The 26,877-nt window shown below is 39.4% G+C and overlaps 1 protein-coding gene across 3 annotated transcripts in view; it reads right to left on the bottom strand.

The window, feature by feature from the left end:
- Positions 1–26,877, bottom strand: part of LOC149822172 (pleckstrin homology (PH) domain-containing protein) — a 348,671-nt gene that overhangs the window by 80,555 nt on the left and 241,239 nt on the right. For all 3 annotated transcript variants that reach the window (XM_089980112.1, XM_089980113.1, XM_089980114.1), the window contains exons 35-41: positions 11,546–11,832; positions 11,359–11,443; positions 10,913–11,269; positions 10,468–10,824; positions 10,053–10,374; positions 9,799–9,957; positions 8,021–8,184 (exon numbers count right to left, since the gene is read on the bottom strand). In XM_089980112.1, coding sequence (XP_089836238.1) covers positions 8,021–8,184; positions 9,799–9,957; positions 10,053–10,374; positions 10,468–10,824; positions 10,913–11,269; positions 11,359–11,443; positions 11,546–11,832 — 1,731 coding nt within the window. The remainder of the gene's footprint in view (positions 1–8,020; positions 8,185–9,798; positions 9,958–10,052; positions 10,375–10,467; positions 10,825–10,912; positions 11,270–11,358; positions 11,444–11,545; positions 11,833–26,877) is intronic.

The raw sequence follows: 26,877 nt of genomic DNA, 5'->3' as shown, positions 1-26,877 counted from the left end.
AAAGTCTTGTCCAAAAACCCCACAACAAAATGCTTTGGCTTAAAGAAGACACTGATATATCATTGAAAACAACTAGAACTTTGCTCATTTTGAAAAACGACCCAAAATTTTTGGGTGGAAGGTATTCTTACCACAGTGAATCTTATAAATAGGATGCCTTCGACCTCATTGCAAAATATATCTCCTATCGAAAAACTTTTCAAAATCACTTCAGATTTAAATAGATTAAGGGTTTTTGGTTGTAAATAATTTATCTCTTTGATAAAAATGATAAACTTTCTCCCAAATCCATTAAATGTGTTTTCATGTTGTCCTTAATCTATTTAAATCACTTCAGATTTAAATAGATTAAGGGTTTTTGGTCCCAAATAATTTATCTCTTTGATAAAAAACGATAAACTTTCTACAACTTAAAACATGACAAACTTTATATTACAAGGAATGTTAATTTTCTTGAAAATGAAAATGGTTTTGACTTGAGCAAACTTAAGGAAGACACCGACTATTCCTTCTTATTTGACATATTGTCTAGAAATGAGGAAATTAATGTTGAATGTGGGATTGAGTATGATAGTAATGAAATTGAGCATGTTGATAATATTAGTGATGCTTCTTATCAATGATAATGCTAATGAAACTATTCATGACACTCAATGCTATTCTCGAATAATAGGTGAAAATACTCCATGTGCACTTGATAGGTATATGCAAACTCAAACCATAGAAGAACCTAGTGTTAGAAGATCTAATTGCATTTATAGACCTCGTAGTAGATTTGTTTTTTATGAATCTTTTGCCCCAAAATATAGAGTTTGTCTTACATCCATTTATTCATTTTATGAACCTTCATCGTATAATGAGGCTAAGGACAATCACATATAGATAGATAACATGAAATTATAACTCGATGCTCTAGAAAAGGCCAAAACTTGAGAAATACAACCTCTACCTATAGGAAAAAAACTATATGGTGTAGATGGAATTTTGAGGTTAAGACCAAAGGAGATAGATCTTTAGAAAGGTACAAAGCTAGATTAGTAGCTAAGGGTTATTCTCAAGAATGCAGGATAAATTATGAAGAAACATTTGCACCAGTAACACACACAAAAAGTTTTAGGACCCTTATTGGTCTACCATCCATTAGAAAGTGGCCCATCTATCAACTAGATCTTAAGAACACCTTTTTTAACAAAGATCTTAATGAGGAAGTGTACAAGGATCCTCCTCCCAATTTTATGATCGAGAAAGGAAATGTTCTTCGGCTAAGGAAGGATTTGCATGGGCTTAAACAAAACCCTAAAGCCTGTAATGAAAATAGAAATAGAGTACAAGAAAGTGCCTCTTATGGGCATACAAGAACACAATAACATACAAAATCAAGACAACTTATGGGTCAGTACACAAGCACAACTACACAAGCCACTTAGGGGCTAAAACACAAGTAAAAAATATAAATATTAATAAGAGATGGAGATTTTGAAACAAGCTTACAAATGAGATGGGATTCATCCCCTATTTATACACAAAAAGAACCACAAAGAGCCATTGGGAATACTCCCAACGACTAGAAATATAGTCGTTGGAAGCGCTCCCAACAACTCTAATTCAAGGGCATTATAAAGTCTATAATGCCCTTGATAAAAAAAGAGAAATACAAAAATAAATGAAAACCCTAAAGTGCCCCCAATGTACACAACTAATTACATAAAGTGAAAAGACTAAAATACCCCTAATAGATGTTACTTATTACATCAATAATATATATACTTTAACATACATATATTAATATATATATCTATACACATAACTATAAGTATATATATAATATATATACTTTAATACTCTCCCCCAAACTTACGGTGTTTGTCAAGGAAAAAATGAAACCGTTGAGAAGAGTTTTCATACAAAAGTCGGTCAACTGAAAATCTGATGCTACGTATAGCAGGACAATGGTCTTCTTCAGGTACTCTTCAAGAACATAGTGACAACCCATCTCGATATGTTTGGTGCACTCATGAAACGTGTGATTGCCAGCTATGCAAATGACGCTTTCATTATCACAACATAATCTTGAAGGCTATTGCATATGCTGTAATGAAGTATGCAGAAGAATCAAGAATGCAAATGCATTCACAATGTCCAACAATGCACTTGGCATAAATGTAACGCCCCAAAAATCCAGGACTTGTAACTTTTAGAATAGTTTAGGAAGCTTTGAAATCATACAATAATCAGAGTTTAAATAGTACTTCAGCGGAAAATAATATTTTTAAAACCACAAGTCAATGGACCTTGAGCGCATTACAGCGTAAACTTTCCTTTACCGAATTTCGCACAACTATTGAAATCAAATGGTTTTAAAATGCAATTTCAATAATGGAGCATTTGTTTGTTGAAACTGAGAAGAAGTTTACTAAAACAGTTTTAGTAACTCAAGGTTTAATAAAAAAAGAAAATTTTGAAATACCCTTTATACTAAATTTACCAACATGTCCTCAGGAGCGAAACATCAGGGAAAGAGCTCTATCTTGATCTCATCACGCCATCGTGCCATCGCAGACTGTATTACCTATCCAATACCTGCCCATAAAATGGGTCAGTTTCACTAAAAACTGGTAAGTGCACATACAAAACGATATATAACATAGTTAAGCAAAATAATTTAATATGTCAAGTAGACAGGAAATTATATAGCAATTTAATTTCAACAGATTCATGAAGCAACTATCATGAGCAAAATGCTAAAACTAATACAAGCATTTCACTGGCACAAGTAAGCTAATTATTATAAGCAAAGCACTGCATAAGCAATTTAACTAGCAAAATACGATGCTACATCAACCACACATACAATTCCATAAGTATTGAAACCCGTTGCATGCTATAGCTTTCATACGTGCATAACTCAACAAATTGTGTGATCGGATTTAAATTATGTTTCGATATTAACTGATCAAGTGGGTACGCACAAGGCACGACTCTAGAAACAACCTAGACTGATCCGGGGGTTTATTATGCTATGTATTTTATGATAACCCGAATAGCTGACTGAGTTCGCACCTAAGGGAACGGTCGGTGACCAAGAGAGAAATCCCCAAAGCAGCATAAACAATGGATGCATCCCAAACATGGAGAGCTACCACCTAGGATAATTATGGTAGTCCCCTTCCCCTAACTCCGATGACTAGGGAAGCCGAGTCTTGCTCGTAACTGCCATTAATGGCTTGTCCATCGAAGTTTTTGTACCTTCCCGTCCTCTCTCCTGACAGGAGTCAGCGGTTCGAATGAGTACATCAGGGGTAGTTAACTGAAGACCCATTCTACATACTCAGGCCTTTCGACCAATTCGAGTATCTTGCCAGTGAAGGCGGAAACATCACTTATTTAGGTGATCACAACATTTTGTTATTTGCACTCATCGAGGTTGCCACAACCTACTCATCCAATCATCGCAACGTAAGAAGACGTACTTGTCAAAAAGTATGATCGTACTTGTCAAAAGTACGACTACGATGAAAGAGAAATGGTTCCACAAAAGAAACCCCAACAGATATTATCTACAAAAGAATCAATACAACACAGTTTGGCAAGATAAGTCTTGAATTCACTTCAACAATATCTTGCATATCTCATGATGCAAGGTCGTCTCGGATCTCTCGTCCGATCAACAAAGTACTTAGCATGTTGTGCATGTCTAAAAGTACGTTATACTGAAGAAGGGAGGTCTGTGGGCTTCTCAAAAGGAATACCCAACACACAACTTCATAACAATCCAAAGAATATAGGAGTGCTTATTTGGCACGATTCATCCTTAAAAGCCATAATGCCACATTAAGTCATTCACACAAGGCACATCACTATCAATCTTGCATCCAAAATTTATCTTAGTATCGACATGCGACACTAGATTGATAAATAAAGAATGGGTCCTTCAACAGAACCCCACTCATCCATAGGCTCATGCCCCTGATCGGGGTTATTCAAATTGGGTCGCAACTCGAATCGGGGTTATAAAATATTTCTCCCAAGTGTGTAGACCTGGGAGGGCCTATATGTGACTTCGAAATCCGACAGGACTTAAAACTTAACTTTGCAAAAGCTGTGTATTTTGAAGAACCCTGGGTTTGCAGAAGGAAATCCTCTTTAAAAGAACTATAGCGCACAAGTGCAACTTCTAGTGTTTTGAAAACAAGTGATAACAGGATAGACACAAGACTACATTTATGTAAGTACATATTTACCATGAGTGTGAGCATATACAAGTTATAACATGTCAACAAACAACTCTCGACTTGCGATGCCACACATCGAGGGAAAAACACATAAGTAATACACGAGGTACCAAAACCATACATTGACCACTTAGATAGGCAAACACATAAGGTCATAAGTAATACATGAGACACAAAGTCGTACCTCACTCAAAGAAAACGTGCAGGCAAAAATATATGCAAGCAAACGAGAGCATAGGTATTGCACGAAGTACGAAACCACACCTCGAACTCATAAGCAACTATGCAAAATAATGATCGAAGAATGAAATTGTACCTCGACCCATGAGCATACAAACATGATAATACGCAATGCAGAAGCAATATAACTCTAATCATATCTAGCATGGCATCTTAATCATTTCAACTTAAATACGTTCATCAATTGCCCTTTGTGCGACTTTACCCTACCTCGGGATGTCGTGCAACGGCGTACGTCTATGGGTGTGGATGATACGAGGGTCGGGCCGTAGAGCAAGAACTGGACTCATTGCGTAAATCTGCAAGAGTGTGAAATATTCAATTATGCTAATATAATTAATGGTGAGACGGAGGCAAGGGTAGGATTAGGCGGCAATGAGTGATCCCCCGACTGCCGACGACAACAGGGCGACAGAGAATGAGCCACTGTCAAAAACAGCGAGGCGGCAGGGGGCGAGCCCCCCGCAGACAACATTGAAGCGGCAGGGGTCGCACCCCTGCCGACAACACTGAAGCAGCAGGGGTCGCACCCCTGCCGACGATAGCGAAACGGCAGGGGGCTAGCCCTTGCCGACAGCAGTGAAGCGGCAGGGGGCTAGCCCCTGCCGACAGCACTGAAGCGACAGAGGTCTCGCCCGTGCCGATAGCACTGAAGCGGCAGGGGTCACACCCCAGCCGACAATAGCGAAGCGGCAGAGGGCAAGCCCCTGCCGACAGCACTGAAGCGGCAGGGGTCGCGCCCCTGCCGACAACACTGAAGCGGCAGGGGTCGCACCCCTGCCGACAGCACTGAAGTGGCAGGGGTCGCACCCCTGCCGACGGCAGCGAAGCAGCAGGGGGCTAGCCCCTGCCGACAGCAACGAATCGGCAGGGGGCTAGCCCCTACCGACAACACTAAAGCGACAGGGGTCGCGCCCCTGCCGACAACACTGAAACGGCAGGGGTCGCACCCCTGCCGACGACAACGAATCGGCAGGGGCCGAGCCCCTGTCGTCCGACGAAAGGACGATGGCAGGGGGACAAATCCCTGCCGGAGAGAGAGAGAGAGAGAGAGAGAGAGAGAGAGAGAGAGAGAGAGAGAGAGAGAGAGAGAGAGAGAGAGAGATCGGGGTGAGGGGGTGTCGCAGGGGCCATTGGCCCCCTACCGGCACTCCGGCGAACCCCCATGGAGGAAAAAGGGGACGATAGGGGCCCGTAGGCCACCTGTCTGGCCTCCGATGGGCGCAGGGGAGGTAGGAGGCGCGGTAGGGGTCGTGTGTCGCCTGTCGGCCTCCCGACGAGGTGATAGAGAGAGAGGCGAAGAGGGAGGACACAATGTACCTGGGAAGAAGCCGACGACGATGGCCGGCGTCGTCGATCGACGTCGGCGTGGGTTGCAGCAGTGGCGGCACTGGAGGCGTGCGTAGGGTAGGAGCAGAGGGTCGGTGCGATGGAGGCGACGAGCTGCGAGAGGGAGGCGTGCCTCCCCTCGCCCTCCTACGCTAATCTTAAAGGGCACAGGGGGGCGATGAATGGGGAAACCCCGGTGGGTTTCCCTAATCCACTCGAAAACGTAGGTGGGGGGCGGCGCTCGGGAAGAGGATTCTTAAAATCCTCTTCCTGAGTCGGGTTATTAAAACCCTAATGAAAAGGGGGCCCGGGTCGGGTCCGGACCCGACCCGACCCGACCCGGGTCCAATTAGGGGTGGCAATTTCTGACACGACCCGCCAACCCGTCTCTTAGGGGGGTTCGGGTTGGGCTTAAGCCAACCCGTTTAATAAACGGGTCGACCCGTGTAACCCGTTTATTAAACAAGTCGGGTTCGGGTTGGAGGTATGCCAACCCGCCAACCCGTTTAATAAACGGGTTAGGCGGGTGGGTCAACCCGTCTGCCCGACCCGTCAACCCGCCAACCCGACCGCCAACCCGACCCGCCAACCTGCCTACCTGCCAACCCGATCCGTCAACCCGCCAACCTGACCCGCGAACCTGAAAACCCGTTTACCTGACCCAACCCATTTATTAAATGGGTTGGCGGGTCGTGTCGGGTTACCCGTTTATTAAACGGGTCGGGTTCGTGTTTGCCACAGCCGACCCGTTTATTAAACGGGTCGGGTTCGGGTTGAGGTATGCTGACACGCCAACCCGACCCGATTGCCACCCCTAGGTCCAATACAATAAATTTTTTTTTTTAAATAAACTGTGGGTTTTACAATAAAGGCACACAAAGAAGAAATCTACTAAGGGATAACAAGCCAACTTCAACATGCACCAAATACTCTGCAAATGAGTGCAACGTTAAGAATTATCAAATATATTAAAAAGTCTATTACTAAAGGGATTTTCTTATCCTCTTCGTCTTAAGAGTTAATTGCTTATATTGATGTAGGTTGGGAAAAAAATCCTAATGATAAAGTCTTAACTACTGGGCTTTTGTGTGTGTTTAGGAGACTCACTTCTTGGAGGTGCAAGAAGCAACATAAAGTCTCTTTATCATCAACAGAAGCAAAATATCACACATGAAAACAACTATGAAGTTTATTTGGTAAAGAAGCCTACTCAAAGATATGAGAGACATCATCTCAAATTATTCAAAGATGAGTTATGACAACAAAAGCTCTATACACATCGTTAGAACCTACATGAACGAACAAAGCATATAAACATGAATTATCACTATGTTTGAGAAGAGTATTTGAGAGGGACAATAAAGTTGCCCTGTGTCTTTCGAATATCAACTTGCAAATTTTTTCACCAAAGCCTTGCCCTCTCCTCACTTTATATTTCTCTTTGGTAAACTTTCGTTATCACACCGTAAGCTTGAGGGAGAGTGTTAAAATATGTTTTGTTATATATATATATATATTATTTCATAACTTGTAAACTAGGGTTCTTATGTAATTCTTTATCTTTTATTTTTGTATTTTTATTCTTGTAATTGATCGTGCCCTTTAGGGGCATTTTTGTAATTTTTATAGCTGTTAAGACTAGCCCAACAGCTAGTTATGCTAGCCTCCTTTGCTATCTTGTGTATATATTATATATATGGGATTCTTCCCATGTTTCTTTAGTGCCTTTCTTAAGCATTTTAAGTAAAATAAAATATTATTTTATATATTATTCTTGTGCTCATTTGATAATGTTGGTGTGTGCCCTTAGTGGTTTGTGTATTGCCTTTAGTGGCCTAGTGCTTGTGCACATTTTTTGTTTGCCTTTTGTGGCTTTGAGATTGTATTCTTCTTTGTTGTTTCATTACAAATGGATCATTAAGCATGTATTAATCTTCAAGAACTCACTTGAAGCAAAACACTTTTAATCAGGAAGGAGACATCTTGAGCTAACCTGCCCTACAAAACTAGATTTTGCTACACGAAACTCCAGTAAGAATGAGAGATTAATGGATCACTAAGCATTTCTTAACCTTCAAGAAAACGCTTCAAGCAAAACACTTCTAAACTGGAAGGGATGACTATTCACAAATGGATCAAACACGCTAAAATGAAAACATTTGATAGATAGATCTGGAACAGAAACCATGGGAAGCATTCATTTTGAGAAGTAAAATTACCTTATGAAACCATCCACTGGCTCAACAAAGGGCTCCCAGCAGTCATATTTGTCATTAAATGATTTCACAATTGATGAGAAGCTCACGGATGAGTTTAGAGTGTCGGGCTTCCCATGCACACTAAATGCAATGCTACTTAAAGCGAAGTTAAACAATGGTACCATCTGCAAAATCCTCAAGCAAAAGTCATCAGAAAAGTTGGCATAATTTCCTTACCAGAGGTTCTAACCTGTATTGGCATTTAAGTCAGGGGCTTGCTACATAACAAGAATTATCTGTAAATTTATCAATAATACAGGAAGAATTCTCTTTCCATCATTTTCAACATGAAACAGTATTATGAACCCATATTAATTCCTCATTTTCAAGAAGAGGTTGATTTTTGTTTATAGAAAAGGATGTCACCATTCATTCCATATTACAAATATACCTCATCCAAACCCTCTTTGCATAGCCTGTACCCACTTAACCAGCGTTCAACTAAGCTACCCCATCCTTCACAAACATGCTATCATACCCAAGCTTCAACCAACCTCCAGTAGTCTGTACACCGATTGAGCTTTACTGGACCCAGATCTCTTTGCCCATATTTAGATTTGAAACAATCAGATTTAACAAAGACACTGACAGATCTGAATCAGAAAAGTAAATTTCAACAAAAAAGGGATCCCGGTCCACATCAAGCACATAAATGGACTTTTTTCTCCAGCTCTAAGTTAGCCACACCAACCTACATGGGACTTCAGTTTCCAGTATGATCTGTATCATCATGTCTATTCAATTTATGAATTCTCCAGGCTTGGTGAAACGGACATATCTGTGAAGATGCAGACTACACCTGGACAGAAAGGTCCTGTGAAGCTCTACTGTTCTCTGGGCAGAAGGAATTTATCAAATTCCAAACAGGACAAAACATACAGTTTAACATGTTTTGAACCCATTCAAACCAGTTCAGATATTGGACCCTGGTCTGGATTTGCATGGATCCAACTCACGTTTAGCCCACATAATATGCACCAATGGCCCTTTTTCCAGATCTGAGACAATTAAGTTAAAATCTTGTTTTATCTGACAGATCATGGATCAGGCCTGATTATGGATATGGGATAAAATTATGGATTGGAACCAAATATCATTTGCACATTAATATTTCCCATGAATCATAACTATTGGTGCCTTTTTATCAGAACCCCATTGAAGTCTTCATGAAATTGAATACAGACCCAGATTGGAATACTAAATAAACTGAACCTAGGCCTGGGTTGCATTTATTGATCAATCAGAAGTCTCAGATCCAACCTTTCTGTCTCAGTACCTCTAAACCTAAATCTATCTGACAGATCATGGGCCTTGGCCTGATTATGCATATGACATAAAACTAGGGATTGGAACCAAATAGCATCTGTGCAGTTTTATTCCTCATGAATTATGAGTGATGATGCCTTATTATCTGCTCGTGATAAGAATGTTCATGCAATTGGATCCAGACCCAGATTGGAATATCAGATGAATTTAACCCTGATCTGTGTTGCATTGACAAATCAATCTTTTGTTTCAGATCCAGCCTATCTACAGCTAAGTACCTCAGCTGAACAAAGCAACAAAAGACTTCTGGGATGGAAGTTTTTAAAATATGGATTCAGTGGACACTAATTTCTAAACATTATTTTTCCCATGTTACCAAACAGGACATAATGCAGTAATAACATATCATGAGTCAGTAGAAAATTGTCATCTCTATTATCAGTTAATGAAAAGAAATAGTTCAGCAATCTCACCATTCCACCATAATCATCAAAGAGTGTTATAGATAACGTCTTCACTTCTGCATCAACTACAAAACCATCTGATTGGTTTGACGCATTTGCAACTACCAGCCTTAGTGCAAATCTTTTAGGAGGCTTCTTTAATCCACTCCTCACAAGAAATGTACCAACCTAGATGATTCGGACATCACAGTTGTTGAGAGAGAGAGAGAGAGAGAGAGAGAGAGAGAGAGAGAGAGAGAGAGAGAGAGAGAGAGAGAGAGTACCTCATTACCCAATGTCCACAGGCTAAATGGTTCTGATACATATTTAAGATCAGATGTATCCCACATACTTTCATCAGGAAATTGGTCACCAATGACCATGTCACTTCGGATGCATCGCAATGATTGGAATTCATCAGGCTTAGGGGGGCCCTTGCTTGCAATGCAACCCAGAGAAACAAATCCAGGAGGAGCCTGAGGCAACCAAAAAGAAATGCTATCTATTCCTCTTTGTTTCTTGATGTGACCAACAAGCTGGAAGCCTAGAGGAACTTTGAAAAGATCATCATCATGGAGTGATATTACTGTACTAGGAGGCTCATAACTGCATTTTGCAAAGTCATTCAGGAATCCATCCAATTAGTTAGAGAACAAGAAGGATAAACTATACAAGAGTTCTACGAAAGAAACTCCATACCCCTGGATGGCAATATCACCAAAAAAGACCAGCCCATGTGGCACAATGGGACGCCATATGGACATTTTTTTCCTCAAACTTCTCCCCCGGTTCCACCAAACCAAGCTAAATCTGCCAATCACTTCAAATCTCCGGCCAGAAGAAGCAGCAGCAGGCCTTTCAGAGTGCACATTATCTTCAGGGAGAACACCTTGCACTTGTTGGCTGCTAAATGATCTAGAGAAGACATCATGTTTACAAAAAACCATAGGTCGAAACTCATAGGCTTTAGCAACTAATCTTTTAGTGTTGGGATCTTCAGGCAAAAAAGATCCTACAGAGTTATCAACTCTCCAAAATGCTTGATGGGTAGCATGTCTGCAATCAACAGAAACCACAGGAACCACTTAAAACTGATCTTACATAAAAAACGACGACAAGGACACAAAAATGTTTAACTAATTACCCTTCTGTAAAGGTGAAAATTATACAATCCTTATGTCCACATGATGATACCAGTCTCTCCATAATGCACAACACTGAGGACAAAGGAGGCTGAATTCTGCCAGGAGAAGCGACACAGCCCAATGCAACATAACCTGGTGGTGCAACAGGGAACCATATGGAGCAGATATTTTCCATTTCTTTAGAATCAGTGCCCCGTGTTACACTTCCAAAAACGGGATTACAGGTATTGTCTCTTTTGCTTTCAAAATCTTCATGTGATAACACAGATGACCAAACAAGCTTGAATGATACAGGTCTTTTGACTCTTGCGAAGTTAGTATTTACTGCAATGACTCCTCTTGTTGGTGGTTCATTCCTTTAAAAAACACATACCAGTCAAAACTTTCTAAGAATTTAAATTTCAGAAACTAAATACAAGATTTTACTTATTTATTCAGAGCTCACAATGGTGTCAAACAGTCACATAGAACAGCAAACCCTGGCGGAGCACGAGGCTTCCAGAAAGCATGCGTTTGGCTTCTTTGATCATCTACAAAGAGAACAACTATTGACATTTTGACCTGTCCATCTTAATGAACATGAAGAGAGTTAAAAAAAAAATCATACAACTGCATCAAAGAAATGAAAGTACCACGAATCACTCCAACCCGGTCAAACTGAGAGCACAGTACTGTGACTTCCTTAGATATCCTCAGAAAGGATAAAATGTCTTCCTCCACCCCTAAAAATAATTGCAGAATACTGAAGGAGAAATTCATAACTATGTCTGAAATGCTTAAGTGAATGTTCGTCTTCCCAGAAGCCTTTGAGAATGCTATGGAAGAACTGAAAGGCTCTATAACCCTGACCCCGTTACTCTCCATGGTCAATTCAAGTGCATTTGCACTCATTTCAATGTCATCATTTCTCAGAATGAGCCTGGAATACAAAAGAATACGCAATTGATGAAGCAAAATGTTATATACGTTTACAAGGAAATGAAAGTTTCCTTGACTGTGAAAACAAGTAACTGACATCATGGTGCAACAAGAGCATAGAGCCTTAGACTAGGAAAAAAACAAGCATGGCAGCTATTGAGTATTAGCTATCAGGTACATGGCTTAGGGAATACGTAATTCTATGGTTATACTTTGTGTATGAATTTATACCACAATCTCTTCTCTTTGTTTTCAAGGGGAATTTTTTCTGACACCCTTCTGTGTTTTCCCATATTAATACACTCTTGAACCTGTTAGTCCTAACACCGAAAAGTATTTCAGTCATTATCCTAACAATGAAGGTTATTTCAGTAACTGTCCCTTGCTGGGACATGTTTATAGTACCGATTTTAGTTGTCCAAATATGTGCTCTTATTGAGGAATGGATACTTTTGTAATATTATCTGGGTGAGGGGCATATCAGTCACAAATTTATAATCCTGACCCTGAAGAAGCGTGTGTGTGTATATATATAGAGAGAGTGGGGAATAGCTGCCTCCTGCCTCCCACGAGCGAACGGAGATGTTTGGGGTGCTTTCGCAAATCTTACCCTGAGATGCGTTTTGGCATAGTTGATTTGCTAGAAAACGACACTTGCACTGTGTTTTTCCAATGAAAAAACATGAACTTTTCAGCTTGAATATTTATGAAAATTGTAGACCATCGATTTTTGAACCTTATAAAAACCTTCCATGTGTCGTAATCAGATAATCCAAGATTCCATTACTATAAAATCAAGTATATAGAATTTGAGAAAAACATGAAAAGACCCTTCAGAAACCTAGTAGGCACGGATCAGAGTAGGCAGCTACCCCTTACTCTCTCTATAGATATGTGGAGAGATAGGACTTCTGGCACCTTTTTTCTCAATTCTGAACCCATAGACATGTTCCGCATGGTTGACTTGCTACGAATCGACACCTAAATCATGTTTTTTCATTGAAAAAACAAATTTTTGAGCCTAAAAAGTTTAACAAAGATTTTGGACCATTGATTACAAAAACCTAGTCACATGTCAGAATTGGATGATTCAAGAGCCAATGCATATGAAATCATGTCCGTAGATCACATATGCAAGTTCAGAAATTAAAAATGGAACAAAAACACATCGAAAAACCTATTTTTCATGTTTTCATCTCTCTCTCTCTCTCTCTCTCTCTCTCTCTATATATATATATATATATATATATATATATATATATATATATATAAGGTGGCAGCTACTAACCGGCCAGCTAACTGGGTTTTTGAAGGGTTTTCCGTGTTTTCCTTAAATCTGATCATACAGATGTGTTCAACATGGTCGATTTACAAGGAAACAACACTTGGATCATGTCTTTTTGACAAAAAGCATGAATTTTTTAAGCCTTGAATATTTTTGAAAAACTTAGACCATTTACCTTATAAAAACCTACATGTGTATCGAAATCGGATGATCCAAGAGTCGATTCCTATCAAATCAAGCATGTAGAACACATCTATATGGACAAAATTAAGGAAAACATGAAAAAACCCCCTTCAAACGCCCGCTTAGCTAGAAAAGTAGTTAGCAACGATATCAGAGATATAAGAGATATATGTATATCATAGTCAAAGATATCAGAGATATTTTGAAAATATCGCGACAAGGCCACTGTAAATTCATTGAATGATATTAAGGAAAAAATCTTAAGATATTTTAAAAATATCGGAAATATATATATATATATATATATATATATATATATATATATATATATATATATATATATATATATTGCAACATTATAATCTCAACATGCTATTTTCTTATTTATTCTAACTTTAGATTTTTAAATCTTTCAAGAACCGAGTTTTCCTGAGATTTTACCACCTAAACCTAAATTATCGTGAGAAGTTGCCTTGCCAAGATATAGCCGAGATTGATATTTGAGACTATGATTATATGTAAAACCCAAATTTTTTAATAAAAAAAAGATCGGACCCGGACCCGAACCCGGGTACCCTAAAGGCCCCCGTGCCTATTTAAGGCATGCGAAGGGCCAAGGTTTCTCGCTCGAGAAACCCTCCCCCTCTCGCAGCTCTCTCTCTTTTTCTGCGCTCGGCCTTCTCCCCTCCCGTTGCTTCCTCTCTCTCTCCTCGTTCGCCCGATCCCCTCCCTCTCCGGCGACCCTGGCCGGCACCCCTTCCCCGGCCACTCCTCCTCGTCCCTCACCTGCTGGATACCCACTTCGCCGGCCACCTTCCCGTTTCCTCCCGTCACTCTCCCGATCGAGGGGCATGAGTTGTCTACCGACTTGGTCATACTAGATATGACTTTTTACGATGTCATTCTGAGCATGGACTGGTTGTCCAAACATAATGCTACCCTCTTATGTCAGGGCAAGAAAGTTATTTTGGAGCATCCCGATTTGTCTGCATTGTTATTTCATTCGACTAGACCGGCGAGTGAGGTGAAGATAGTCTCAGCTTTGAAGATCTCCAAGTACCACAAGCAGGGTTGCATGGTTTTCTTTGCCAGTGTGTTCGCGCAGGACAGTCAGGCGACACCCTTGGAGCAGTTAGACGTTGTTCGTGAGTTTCCCGATGTCTTTCTCAAGGACTTGGCGGGTTTACCACCGCATAGAGAGATTGAGTTCTTGATCGAGTTAGTGCCAAGTACGACCGTTGTTTCTCGAGCACCGTATTGCATGGCAACTGCACAGTTAGTGGAGCTGAAGAAGGGCATTTTCTTCATTTATAATAAGTACAATCCACTAGGGACAGTTTTATATTTTTTATATTTTTATTTTTTTGTTTGTCTTTATATAAAAGGGGCAGGAGCTCTATGGTCTTTTTAGACCATAGAGTCATTGGGAGCTCCCAATGACTCCTTTGAGAGTTCCCTCTACTTTGATGTATAAGATCTATTTTTTACCTTTTTGTTGTAGCCATTGTTGGCTCTTGTATTGTCCCATAGATAACATGCATATGCACTTTGTGTTTATGATATTGTAAGCTCCTGGAGGCTCTTATTTTGTATTTTCACATATTTTATTACAACATTCGAAGTCATGTGGAAAGTAACACCAGAGTCAAGAATCCAAGAAGACATACCGGGAGGAGATGAGACCGCGACACTGGATGTGGATGGGGTAAAAGAGTTTGTCTTCAAAAAATGTTGGAGAAATTTCGTTAATTGCGTAATGGATTCCTTGAGGCCTTCGTCAATCTTTGGTTCCAATTGTTTTAAGAGTCTTTTCTCCAATGAAAGCCATCTTTCTTTTGAGCTTAGGACTGTAACGCCCCGAAATTTCTTAACTTGACAAGTAAAGTTTTCTGAGGGAATTCTCTGAAAGCTTGAACTCTGTTGTTCTGAAAACCCTTCAAAAAGTATCTTTCTATTTTGAAAATCAAGTTTTGCAAATTTCAGACACGTTAGCTCGACAATCCAAACATGACCACGGCGATAAATAGCAGACAGTTGAAAAGAGTACTAAATTCTTAATAAAAAGTCACTGTACAAGGAAAATCAACAGGAGGCCCAACCCCCAGATTAAAACAAAAACCCAAAACTCAAAACCATGCAACGATAACCATAATTCTGGAAGGAAAAGTATAGCCTCGAGCCACATCGCTGAAAAGAAGTGTTTTCTCTGGTAACGGGTCATGGATCTGGAGATCCAGACCCGTGACTTCTCATTAATGGCATTGTGTAATATAATGTATTGTAATGAGGGTATTTTAGTACCTTAATTTTGTAATAGCATGTTAATATAAAGGAGTATACACAGCAGCCGACCCTTACACAACTGGGTATCGGTTTTTTCCCAAACTTCTCTCTCCCTTTCTCTATCTCTCTCTGTTTCTCAGCTCTCACGCATGGAACAACCTGGAGATTGAAAGTCTAACATGGTATCAGAGCCACACTTCAGTTGAAACTGGAATCGATCTCAAAGGTAAGTCTGAAAGATCTATCCCCTCTCGATTTCCCCTTCTAAGTCAAGAAAATATTTTTTCTGTCTCCCCATCTCATCTGATTTTTTTTCTGGTTCACGACTGACCCAGTCCATTTTTGGGTCTGTCTCCCCATCTCACCTGATATTTTTTCTGGTTCACGACTGACCCAGTCCATTTTTGGGTCTGTCTTCCCATCTCATCTGATATTTTTTCTGGTTCACGACTGACCCAGTCCATTTTTGGGTCTGTCTCCCCATCTCATCTGACATTTTTTCTGGTTCACGACTGACCTAGTCCATTCCTTTCTTTCTCCCCAATCAGACTTGATCTGCGTTCTATGTTCTATGTCCCTTGAACTTGATCAGATCTGATCAAATTATCTCCCTACCTAATCTGAGTTTATTCATTCTGTCATTAATATACCCTGTTTATCGTTCTTAATCATAGCATGATCTAATCACGCAATCGGGATTCAGCTGCATCCTTGATCAGATCTGGTCAAGCCGATATATGCTCATTTCTTCTACTTTATCACTTTTAGCTTGAAAGCATTGCGTTAATACCAAGTGGGAATTCATATTCACAATTTTTTTTTTATTTTCATACCCAATATTCCATTTCCTATACAAATCAGAAATCTGATAGATATTCAATTTTTGTTTCAAATCAGCAATCTGATAGCCATTGATCTGAATTAGTTTCTGCAAAAAAAAAAAGTTACAGAAACTGTCGGCAGATTGTGCTGAAAACACTTCTTTTCATACTGTGAAACATGGATTCACTTCCTAGCCAGTCAGTTCTTTCTTCAAGTTTCCTCAGCCAACTCGTGTCTGAAAAATTAAATAATGGTAACTTCTTGACTTGGAAGAGGCAAATCATACCTTTCATTAGGAGTCAGGATCTTTCTGGACATCTGAATGGATCCATTCCAGTTCCTCCTGAGTTCATATCACGAGAAGAAAGGGACAACAAAGGGGAATCTACTATAGTATATTTTAGAAATCCTGAATTTGTGGCTTGGATGAAAAGAGACCAAGCGCTAGTTGCTTATATTACATCTACACTGTCACAAGAGGTACTTGTGGCCATTCCTGATGACTGCACTGCCATGCAACTTTGGAACAGACTTGTTCAGACATACTCACAGGTTTCTCAGGCCAGGATTATGTTTCTTAAAAGAGAATTTCAAATGTTAAGAAAGGATTCCATGACCATCATGAAATATTTGAACAAAATGAAGGTTATCACATATCAGCTAGCAGTTGTTGGAAGTACAGTTACTGATAAAGATTTGGTACAGCAAACCCTCAGTGGATTGGGACACGACTATCATATGATTGTCACTTCCCTGTTATGTTTACCTGAGCTGCCCAACTTTGAAGATCTGCGTGCAAAATTGTTACAATATGAGATGAATTTAAAGGGATTTTCTGAAGAATCATCTATGCATACTGGGACACAAGAAGTGCTTGCTACAGGGGTTACTTATGCACGAGGACGAGGAAGTTATGATATCAAGGGAAAGGGAGCACAAGGGAGAAGCAATCAAGGAGGTCGTAGATTATTGCCTACACCCAACACATATACCAATCCACAAAGACAGAGGCCAATTCCTACCTGCTTTCTGTGTAATAAAAAGGGGAATATCAAAGCTAACTGTTGGTTCAATCCCCTAAATAAAGGAAAATCAACACAAACTGAAGCAAAAAGAGGCACAGACAGTACAAAAACCAACGAAGAAGTAAAGGAGTTATTGTTGTCAGCCTTAGCAGAATTGAATCTGAAACAAAATGAGCAAGGTACTTGTAATGAAGTGCCAAATGAAAAGAGCAACGTCTCCAAGTGAAAGCACGGAAGCACACACATACACAAGATGCCACTAAAGGGCAAAATAAACCACAAAAGTGGTCAAGCACAAAAAGAAGATAAAAAATATATCTCACTTCATAGAATGCTTCAAAAGAAGCTTAAGGAATACATGGGGCTGAGCCCCTTATTTATACACAGCAAGGGACCCAAGGAGGGGCTCCCATAGAGTCGTTGGAGCCCCTCCAACGGTCATATTTATGACCGTTGGAGGGGTCCAACGACTCTATGTGGACCCCTCTCTAATGTAAAAAAGGAAAAAGTAAAAAATACAAAAAGGAAAAAGAAAAAAGGAAAAAGAAAGAAAGGAAAAAGCATATCAAGGATATGCGTGTACAGGTGAAATGACAGAAATACCCCTGTGGGGTTTTACAAAATATATATATATATATATATATATTTATATATATAGATAGACACGTAGACATATATATATATCATATATATGTATATGTGTCGTAATCGATATATATAGATATATATATATATAAATATACATCATATTTTAACACCCCCCCTCAAACACACGGTGAAATCACCGAGAGTTTGCTAAGGAGGAAATAGAAGCGAGGCGAAGGCAAGGCTTTGGTGAAGAAGTCCGCCAACTGATATTCGGTAGGAACATATGGGAGTTGAATGGTGCCACGTAGGAACTCATCTCGAACATAATGACAGTCCATCTCAATATGCTTCGTTCGTTCGTGAAAAGTGTGATTGCTAGCGATATAAATGGAGCTCTTGTTGTCACAGCATAGCTTTGAGGGAGTTGAGAATGAGACACCCATATCTTTAAGTAAGCTTCTTAACCATATAATCTCAGTTGTGGTGGTGGCCATCGCACGATATTCAGCTTCAGTAGATGAGAGAGAAACTTTACGCTGCTTTTTACACCTCCAGGAGATAAGTGACTCCCCAAGAAACACACAATAACCTGTGGTAGAAATACGATCATCGGGGTTACCCCCCCAATCAGAGTCAGTATACGCAAGTAAAGTAAGAGGTGAAGAAGAGGATAAGAATACTCCCTTAGTTATGGAATCTTTTAGATATCTGATAATCCTCATCACTGCTGCCATGTGAGTGGTGGTAGGAGCAGTCTGAAATTGGCTTGCACTATGAACTGCATGGGAAATGTCAGGCCTGGTAATAGATAAATATGTTAATGATCCAATCAATTGACGATAAGGCGTGGGATCTGCTAAAGGAGTGCCATCATTGACTCTCATCTTGGCATTGATCACTTCTGGAGTCTCCACCCTTTTGTCATCTGTTAGCCCAGACCTAGCAATAATATCAGAGGCAAGCTTCATCTGAGATAGGACATACCCCTTGGGTGAGTATGCAACTTCAATTCCTAAGAAATACCTCAAAAAACCCAGATCAGACATATCAAAATTTTTCTTAAGAATATTTTTAATAAGATCAATACCTTTCTTATCATTACCTGTGATAATCATATCATCAACATATAATAACAAAATGGTTATGTATTCATTAGAGGATTTAACAAACAAAGCAGTATCAGTGTAACATGAGGAAAAACCATTATCAAGAACTACTTTGCTAAAGAGATCATACCACGCTTTTGGCGCTTGTTTTAACCCATAAAGAGCTTTGTTTAATTTTAGAATATTGCCTTTCCCAATTTCAAGACCCGGCGGAGGATCCATAAGAACTTCTTCACATAAAGTTCCATTTAAGAAAGCATTTTTAACATCAAGTTGGTATATAGGCCATTGTTTGATGGATGCTAAAGCAATTAAGGTTCGTACACTAGTCATTCTGGCCACGGGAGCAAAAGTTTCTTCATAATCAATCCCATATTCTTGGGCATAGCCTTTTGCTACCAAACGAGCTTTGTATCTTTCAAGAGACCCATCACTTTTAGTTTTGACTTTATATACCCATCTACACCCAATTGCCTTCTTCCCTAAAGGTTGAAGAATAATGCTCCAGGTTTGGGCCTTGTTAAGAGCCTCTAATTCGATTTTCATGGCTTCAATCCAATGTGGGTGATCTTTAGCTTCCTTGAAAGATGTAGGTTCGTGATACGAATGTATTAACATAAGACAGGCCCTATAATTTGGAGAAAAAGATTCATAGGACACAAACTTTTGTGGTGGCCTACTGGTACGAGAAGATCTCCTAGGTAGATTGTTGTTAGCAGATTCTTCTAAAGAGAAGTCTTGAGAGTATCTATCAATAGCAGGTTGATGTTCATTTCCTATCCGTCGGGTATAAACATTTATATCATTAAGGTTTTCATTTTGGGAGGTATTGTCATGTTGTTGTATATTATAATGTGAAATTCCATCACAACTAGTATCACAAGAAATAGCCTCAGGAGACTCAAATCTAGGAGCTAAGTCAAATAGAAAAGAATAATCGATGTCTTCCTTAGATGTGTGGATATCGAAACCATTTTGTTCTTCAATAAAGTTTACATTTCTCGACACATATAATTTATTGTTTCGAATATCAAAACATCTATAGCCTTTTTGATTCTCACCATAGCCAATGAATACACATTCAATAGCTTTAGGTGACAACTTATCTTGTCCTAAACTAAGTACAAAACATTTGCATCCAAAGATTCTTAATCTATTAAAATCGGGAGTAATTTTAAATAATTTTTCAAAGGGCGAAACATTTTTCAAAGAGGAAGAGGGCATACGATTCACAAGATATGTTGCGGTAAGAAGAGCTTCGGCCCAAAAGTTTTTAGGAACACATTTAGACACAAGAAGAGTTCTTGTGGTTTCAATTAAATGCCTATGTTTCCTTTCCGCAAGACCATTTTGTTGCGGAGTTTTAGGACAAGATCTTTGGTGCAAAATTCCATTTGTTTTAAAATAATTTTGGAAGTCTTTAGACATGTATTCTCCTCCTGAGTCGGATCTAAAAATGGCTATATTGTGTTGGAATTGATTTTGAACAAGAGCGTGAAACTCTTTAAAATTAGTGAAGACATCAGATTTATTCTTGATAATATAAACCCATGTGTATCTAGTAAAATCATCAATAAAAGAAACATAATAAGAGAAGCCTCCTTTGGACATAATGGGTGCCGGTCCCCATACATCGGAATGCACAAGTTCAAAAGGCCTTTTTGACACAAAATTGCTATGAGAATATGGAAGAGAGTGAATTTTCCCAAGAATACAATCATTGCATGTAAATGTATTTGTATTACAAAATTTTTCCAAAAATGGAAAAAGGTACAATTTGGAAATACTAGGGTGCCCAAGTCTCTTATGCCAAGTCTCAATATCTTTGGATTGAACATGATTACAAAATGATTTGGATGGCAAAGACAAAAAATCCATATAGTAAAGGTCCCCTCTTCTATGGCCTTGCCCAATCCGCTTCCCGGACCGGAGATCCTGCACATAGCAATGGGTTGGTGAAAAAGAGACATTACACTCAAAATCGGTGATTTGAGAGACGGAGAAAAGATTTAGATTAAGTTTTGGGATGATTCGGATTTTGGGAACAAAAAATTCTTTGTTTTGGTCATAAATTTTCTCAAGGTTTCCAATACCCTCAACATTTAAAGAAGTTCCATCGGCGGTGGATACATATGATTTAAACTTATTGAGACTTGGTTTTGACAAAAGTGATGCATTTGGAGTCATATGGAAAGAGGCACCCGAATCAAGAATCCAAGAAGACATACCTGGGAAAGAAGAGATGGCGGCACCGGAAGTGGAAGGTGAGGATGATGATGTAGAGGCGTTCATCTTCATAAATTGTTGGAGAGTTTCGGTTAGATGAGCGATGGAATCCTTTATGTCACCATCCTTCTTTGAATCTTCATTGATGTTTGAAGGAGTTTCTCCCACAGAAGCTACCTTCTTCTTGAATTTAGGGCAATCGGGACGAATATGGCCCGGTTCATTACAATTATGACAAATGATTTTCCTTCCTCCACCATTGTTCTTCCAAAAATGTGGTGGTTTATATGATCTTACATTGTTGCCAGGTCTAGACACGGCATGTACTTCATCAACATCCCTTTTTAAGGCCAAACGGGTTTCTTCTTGACATAAATCGGCCAAAATATCACTTAGAGGAGTAGAGGCTCTATGAAGTAGAGATCCTCTAAGTTGTTCAAATTCGGGACGAAGCCCATGAATAAATTGAAAGAACCTCTCTTTTTCCATTTGCTCTTGTCTCATAGCAATAGCACTTCCTTCCCATTGAGGTTCGAGAAGGACAAGTTCATCCCATAAAGAGGATAGAGCACTATAGTAGTCTCTAATGCTCATATCACCTTGCTTGGTAGCTCTTACCTTTTCTTGAAGAAAAAAATAACTAGCAAGGTCTCTTTGAGTGTACATACCTTTCATGAAAAACCATGCTTCATTAGCCTTCTTGAATTTAGCAAGATTTGCACAAATCTTCAATTCGACGTTATTCATGAACCACGCTAAGATTTTAGCATGTTCACTTTCCCAATCTTCCATTTTAGAAGAGTAATCAAGAATAGCCTTTTCTTTTTCTTCTTCATTTAAGGCCTTTTCTTCACCTCCTTCAAATTTAGTTAACTTAAGTTGTGGTTCCGGAATGGTTCCACATACATAACCCCAAAGCCTTTTACCTTTGAGATTATTCTCCATAGCGGCCGCCCACATACGATAATTGGTCCCATCCAATTTGAATGAGAGATCGATTTTTGCATCTTTGTTGGCCATTAGAAGAAAAATTTATAAGACAAGAGAGAGGAGAGGTATTACTTGTCAATGGAGGATCCAATGAAGCCTTCTTAGCCAAGGCTCTGATACCATGTAATGAAGTGCCAAATGAAAAGAGCAACGTCTCCAAGTGAAAGCACGGAAGCACACACATACACAAGATGCCACTAAAGGGCAAAATAAACCACAAAAGTGGTCAAGCACAAAAAGAAGATAAAAAATATATCTCACTTCATAGAATGCTTCAAAAGAAGCTTAAGGAATACATGGGGCTGAGCCCCTTATTTATACACAGCAAGGGACCCAAGGAGGGGCTCCCATAGAGTCGTTGGAGCCCCTCCAACGGTCATATTTATGACCGTTGGAGGGGTCCAACGACTCTATGTGGACCCCTCTCTAATGTAAAAAAGGAAAAAGTAAAAAATACAAAAAGGAAAAAGAAAAAAGGAAAAAGAAAGAAAGGAAAAAGCATATCAAGGATATGCGTGTACAGGTGAAATGACAGAAATACCCCTGTGGGGTTTTACAAAATATATATATATATATATTTATATATATAGATAGACACGTAGACATATATATATATCATATATATGTATATGTGTCGTAATCGATATATATAGATATATATATATATATAAATATACATCATATTTTAACAGTACTTGGTATGTGGACTCTGGCGCAGCGACTCACGTTACTGGTGACGCAGGTAAGCTCCTAAAACTTGTTCCTTACATTGGTAGAAGTAGTATAGTTACTGGAGATGGATCACACCACTCTGTCTCGCATATTGGAAACTCCATTATACCCCTGCCCGAATCTTCCATCAACCTTTCAAAGGTTCTTTATGCTCCTAATATCAAGAAAAACATCGTTTCAGTTTCTAAACTTGTTGATGATATCAAAGCCTCAGTTGAATTTACTCCCTCTTCTGTTCTTGTCAACGATCTCTGCACGAAGGAGACGTTCGCTAGAGGAAAACGGCAAGGCAATATGTATGTTTTTCAAGAAGATCCTACAACACATATTCGCTCTGCAGACCCAAACTTAAAGCTCCAATCATCGTTGCCTTCTGAAAATCCTACCTGCATTTTTAGTGTCTCTGAAATCAATAAGCCAAACCTTTGGCATGGTCGTCTAGGTCACTGCAGTAGTAGTTTCATTGAAAAGCTTGTTTCAAATAACCTTATTCCCAAGTCAAATTTAGGAATAAATGTCAATGACAACAAATGTTCTAGTTGTCTCTTATGTAAGAGTCATGTTTTACCATTTCATTCTATCAATAAAAGAGCTTCAAGACCTTTTGAGACTATTTGTTCTGATGTTTGGGGGCCTGCTCCAGTTGCTTCCATATCTGAAACTAGATATTATCTTTTATTTGTTGACAGTTATTCTTGCTATTCTTGGATATTTTTCATGAAACATAAATCTGAGACTTTCAAGTTGTTCCGTAACTTCCATTCCTTTGTCAAAAACCAATTTTCTGAAAACATCCTAAGTTTTCAATGTGAGGAGGAGGTGAATTCTCTTCCATTGACTTTACTAACTTTCTTCAAAGTAACGGGATAAGGAAAAAGGTGTCTTGCCCACACACACCTCAGCAGAATGGGATTGCTGAAAGGAAGCATCACCATATTGTTGAGAGTGCGATGAGCATGATGCATGACAGTAGTCTTCCGATCACTTTATGGACAAAGGCTTTTCATTCTGCAGTTCATGTGATAAATCGATTGCCCATGACTGTTTTGGAAAACAAGTCTCCTTACTTGTCTCTTTTTGGTGTACATCCCAACTACTATGATTTGCATGTGTTTGGTTGTTTATGCTATGTTCATGTTGACAGTTCAATGAGACATAAGTTTCAGGATAAGGCCCTGAAGTGCAGGTTTGTGGGTTATGCTGATGACTATAAAGGGTACAGGTGCTATGATCCTGTTAGCAGGCACATCAAAATATCAAGAAATGTCATCTTCGATGAATTGAATTTTGATTGTCGATGTACTAGTTCTTCAGAATCAAAACCTAAAGTTGAGGCTTATTATCCTTGGTTGAATTACGAACTTCTCTCAGGAGCTAGTGATGTTTGCTCAAACTGCATTCAAAAGGATAAGAGACCTGTGTCTACTGATGAAATGATTGCCCATGAAAATATAGACCCAACTTTGAATCCAGAAAGGTATAAAGGCCTCGTCTACACTCGACGAGAAAGAGAGCCGCCCATCACAGTTAATTCGGATATGGACGCATCCTCTACATCCAACATCATTGATACTAGAAGACCCACACGTTCTCTCCATCCAATTGAAAGGTGGGTCAGTTATGAAAATTTCTCATTAGATTTTCAACTCTTTCTAACAGCCTTGAATAAAGAAGATGAACCCACAACGTTCTCTCAAGAGTCAAATTCCAGAAGATGAATTGAAGCAATGAATGAGGAGATGGAAGCTCTACATGAATGTGGTACGTGGGATGTCGTACCAAGACCACCTGACAGAAACGTTGTTGGTTCGAAATGGGTATACAAAATAAAGTATAAACCATATGGGACTATAGAGCGATACAAGGCGAGACTTGTAGCCAAAGGTTTTACACAGGAGCAAGGACAGGATTCTGATGAAACCTTTAGTCCAGTGGTGAGGATGGGGACAATCAGAGTCATACTTTCTTTAGCTATTGAACACCGATGGACTATTAGCCAACTTGATGTGAAGAATGCTTTTCTTCATGGAGATTTGAGAGAAGAAGTATACATGGAATAACCCACTGGTTACGCAGAAGGTAATCCTACAAAATATGTCTGCAGACTAAAAAGGGCGATATATGGATTGAAGCAGGCATCTCGATCTTGGTTCGACAGCTTTTCTCTTGAAATACAAAAATATGGTTTTAAGAAATCTCTTCTTGACCACTCCTTATTTATATTTAAGAACCAAGACACAATTACTCTGTTGTTGATATATGTGGATGATATCATCATCACTGGTAATTCCAATGAGCACATTGAAGAAGTCAAACATCTCTTGAATCAGAGGTTCAAAATGAAGGACCTTGGCAAACTACAGTACTTTCTTGGAGTTGAAGTCGACAGTACTTCTGAAGAAATGACTCTCACTCAACATAAGTATACCATTGATGTTCTCAATAAAGCGGGTATGAAAGACTGCAAGCCCTTGAGCACTCCTAGCGTTCTTCATCAAAGGCTTAGCTCTCAAGACGGAGATTCTTTTGATAATCCCACACAGTACCGTAGCATAGTGGGTATGTTACAATACCTCACTTTTACTCGCCCTGATATAGTCTACTCCGTGAATCAAGTTTCTCAGTTTATGCATGCACCATGTGAAGGGCATATGGAAGCAGTTAAACGGATACTACGATATCTGAAGGGAACGGTTGGGGATGGTCTCATATATAAGCGAAAGACAAATGGGCAAAATGCACATGAGATCACTATTTATTCTGATGCGGACTGGGCGGGAGATCCAGATGAACGCAGATCAGTATCCGGCTATTGTGTATTTGTTGGGATGAATTTGGTTTCTTGGAGTAGTAAGAAACAAAAGGTTGTTGCCAGATCCAGTAAAGAGGTTGAATACAGGTCAATGGCACCCGCCACTGCTGAGGCTACTTGGATTAGACATCTACTGACAGAAGTCGGAGAATCAATCTCTCGATTACTTCTTTTATGTGACACGAAGAGTGCCATTAGTATGTCCTTTAATCCAATCCATCACAGTCGTGCCAAACATATTTAAATAGACCAACATTTTGTGAGACAAAAGGTAGAAGAGAAAGAGATTGAGCCTGAATTTGTTCGAACTACAGATCAAGTGGCAGATATATTTACAAAAGGATTGACAAAAGACAGATTTTGGATGTTAAAAGGCAAGTTGTTCATGGTTCAAGATCATGCACAACTTGAGGGAGGGTGAAAAGAAGTGTTTTCTCTGGTAACGGGTCATGGATCTGGAGATCCAGACCCGTGGCTTCTTATTAATGGCATTGTGTAATATAATGTATTGTAATGAGGGTATTTTAGTACCCTAATTTTGTAATAGCATGTTAATATAAAGGAGTATACACAACAGCCGACCCTTACACAATTGGGTATCGGTTTTTTCCCCAACTTCTCTCTCCCTTTCTCCATCTCTCTCTGTTTCTCAGCTCTCACGCGTGGAACGACCTGGAGATTGAAAATCTAACAGTCGCATGCACCGTTGACTGCATGTCGCCGCTACTCATCACCTGCCCATAAAATGGGTCAGTCTCACAAAAAACTAGTAGGAGAGAAAAAAGAACAAGAACAACTAGCAGGTAAAGCAGCTATGCATATCACAACAATAACAATGAGAAAAGATATACTGCACAAGAAACTGACCAGTATGCTAGCACGTAATACCACAAGTATGCAAAAACAACAGCTGAAAGGTAAGCATGCTTAATTTAGTTATCACTTGTTAACCGGACATGTGGGTACGTACATGGCACACGAGCTAAAACAGTCG

Source organism: Nuphar pumila, chromosome 11 (assembly GCF_984573655.1).
Source record: "Nuphar pumila chromosome 11, dmNupPumi1.hap1.1, whole genome shotgun sequence".
In the NCBI taxonomy this organism is placed as follows: domain Eukaryota; kingdom Viridiplantae; phylum Streptophyta; class Magnoliopsida; order Nymphaeales; family Nymphaeaceae; genus Nuphar; species Nuphar pumila.
Note: the sequence above shows the minus strand (reverse complement) of the source record. Positions and strands in the feature narration are given on the sequence as shown.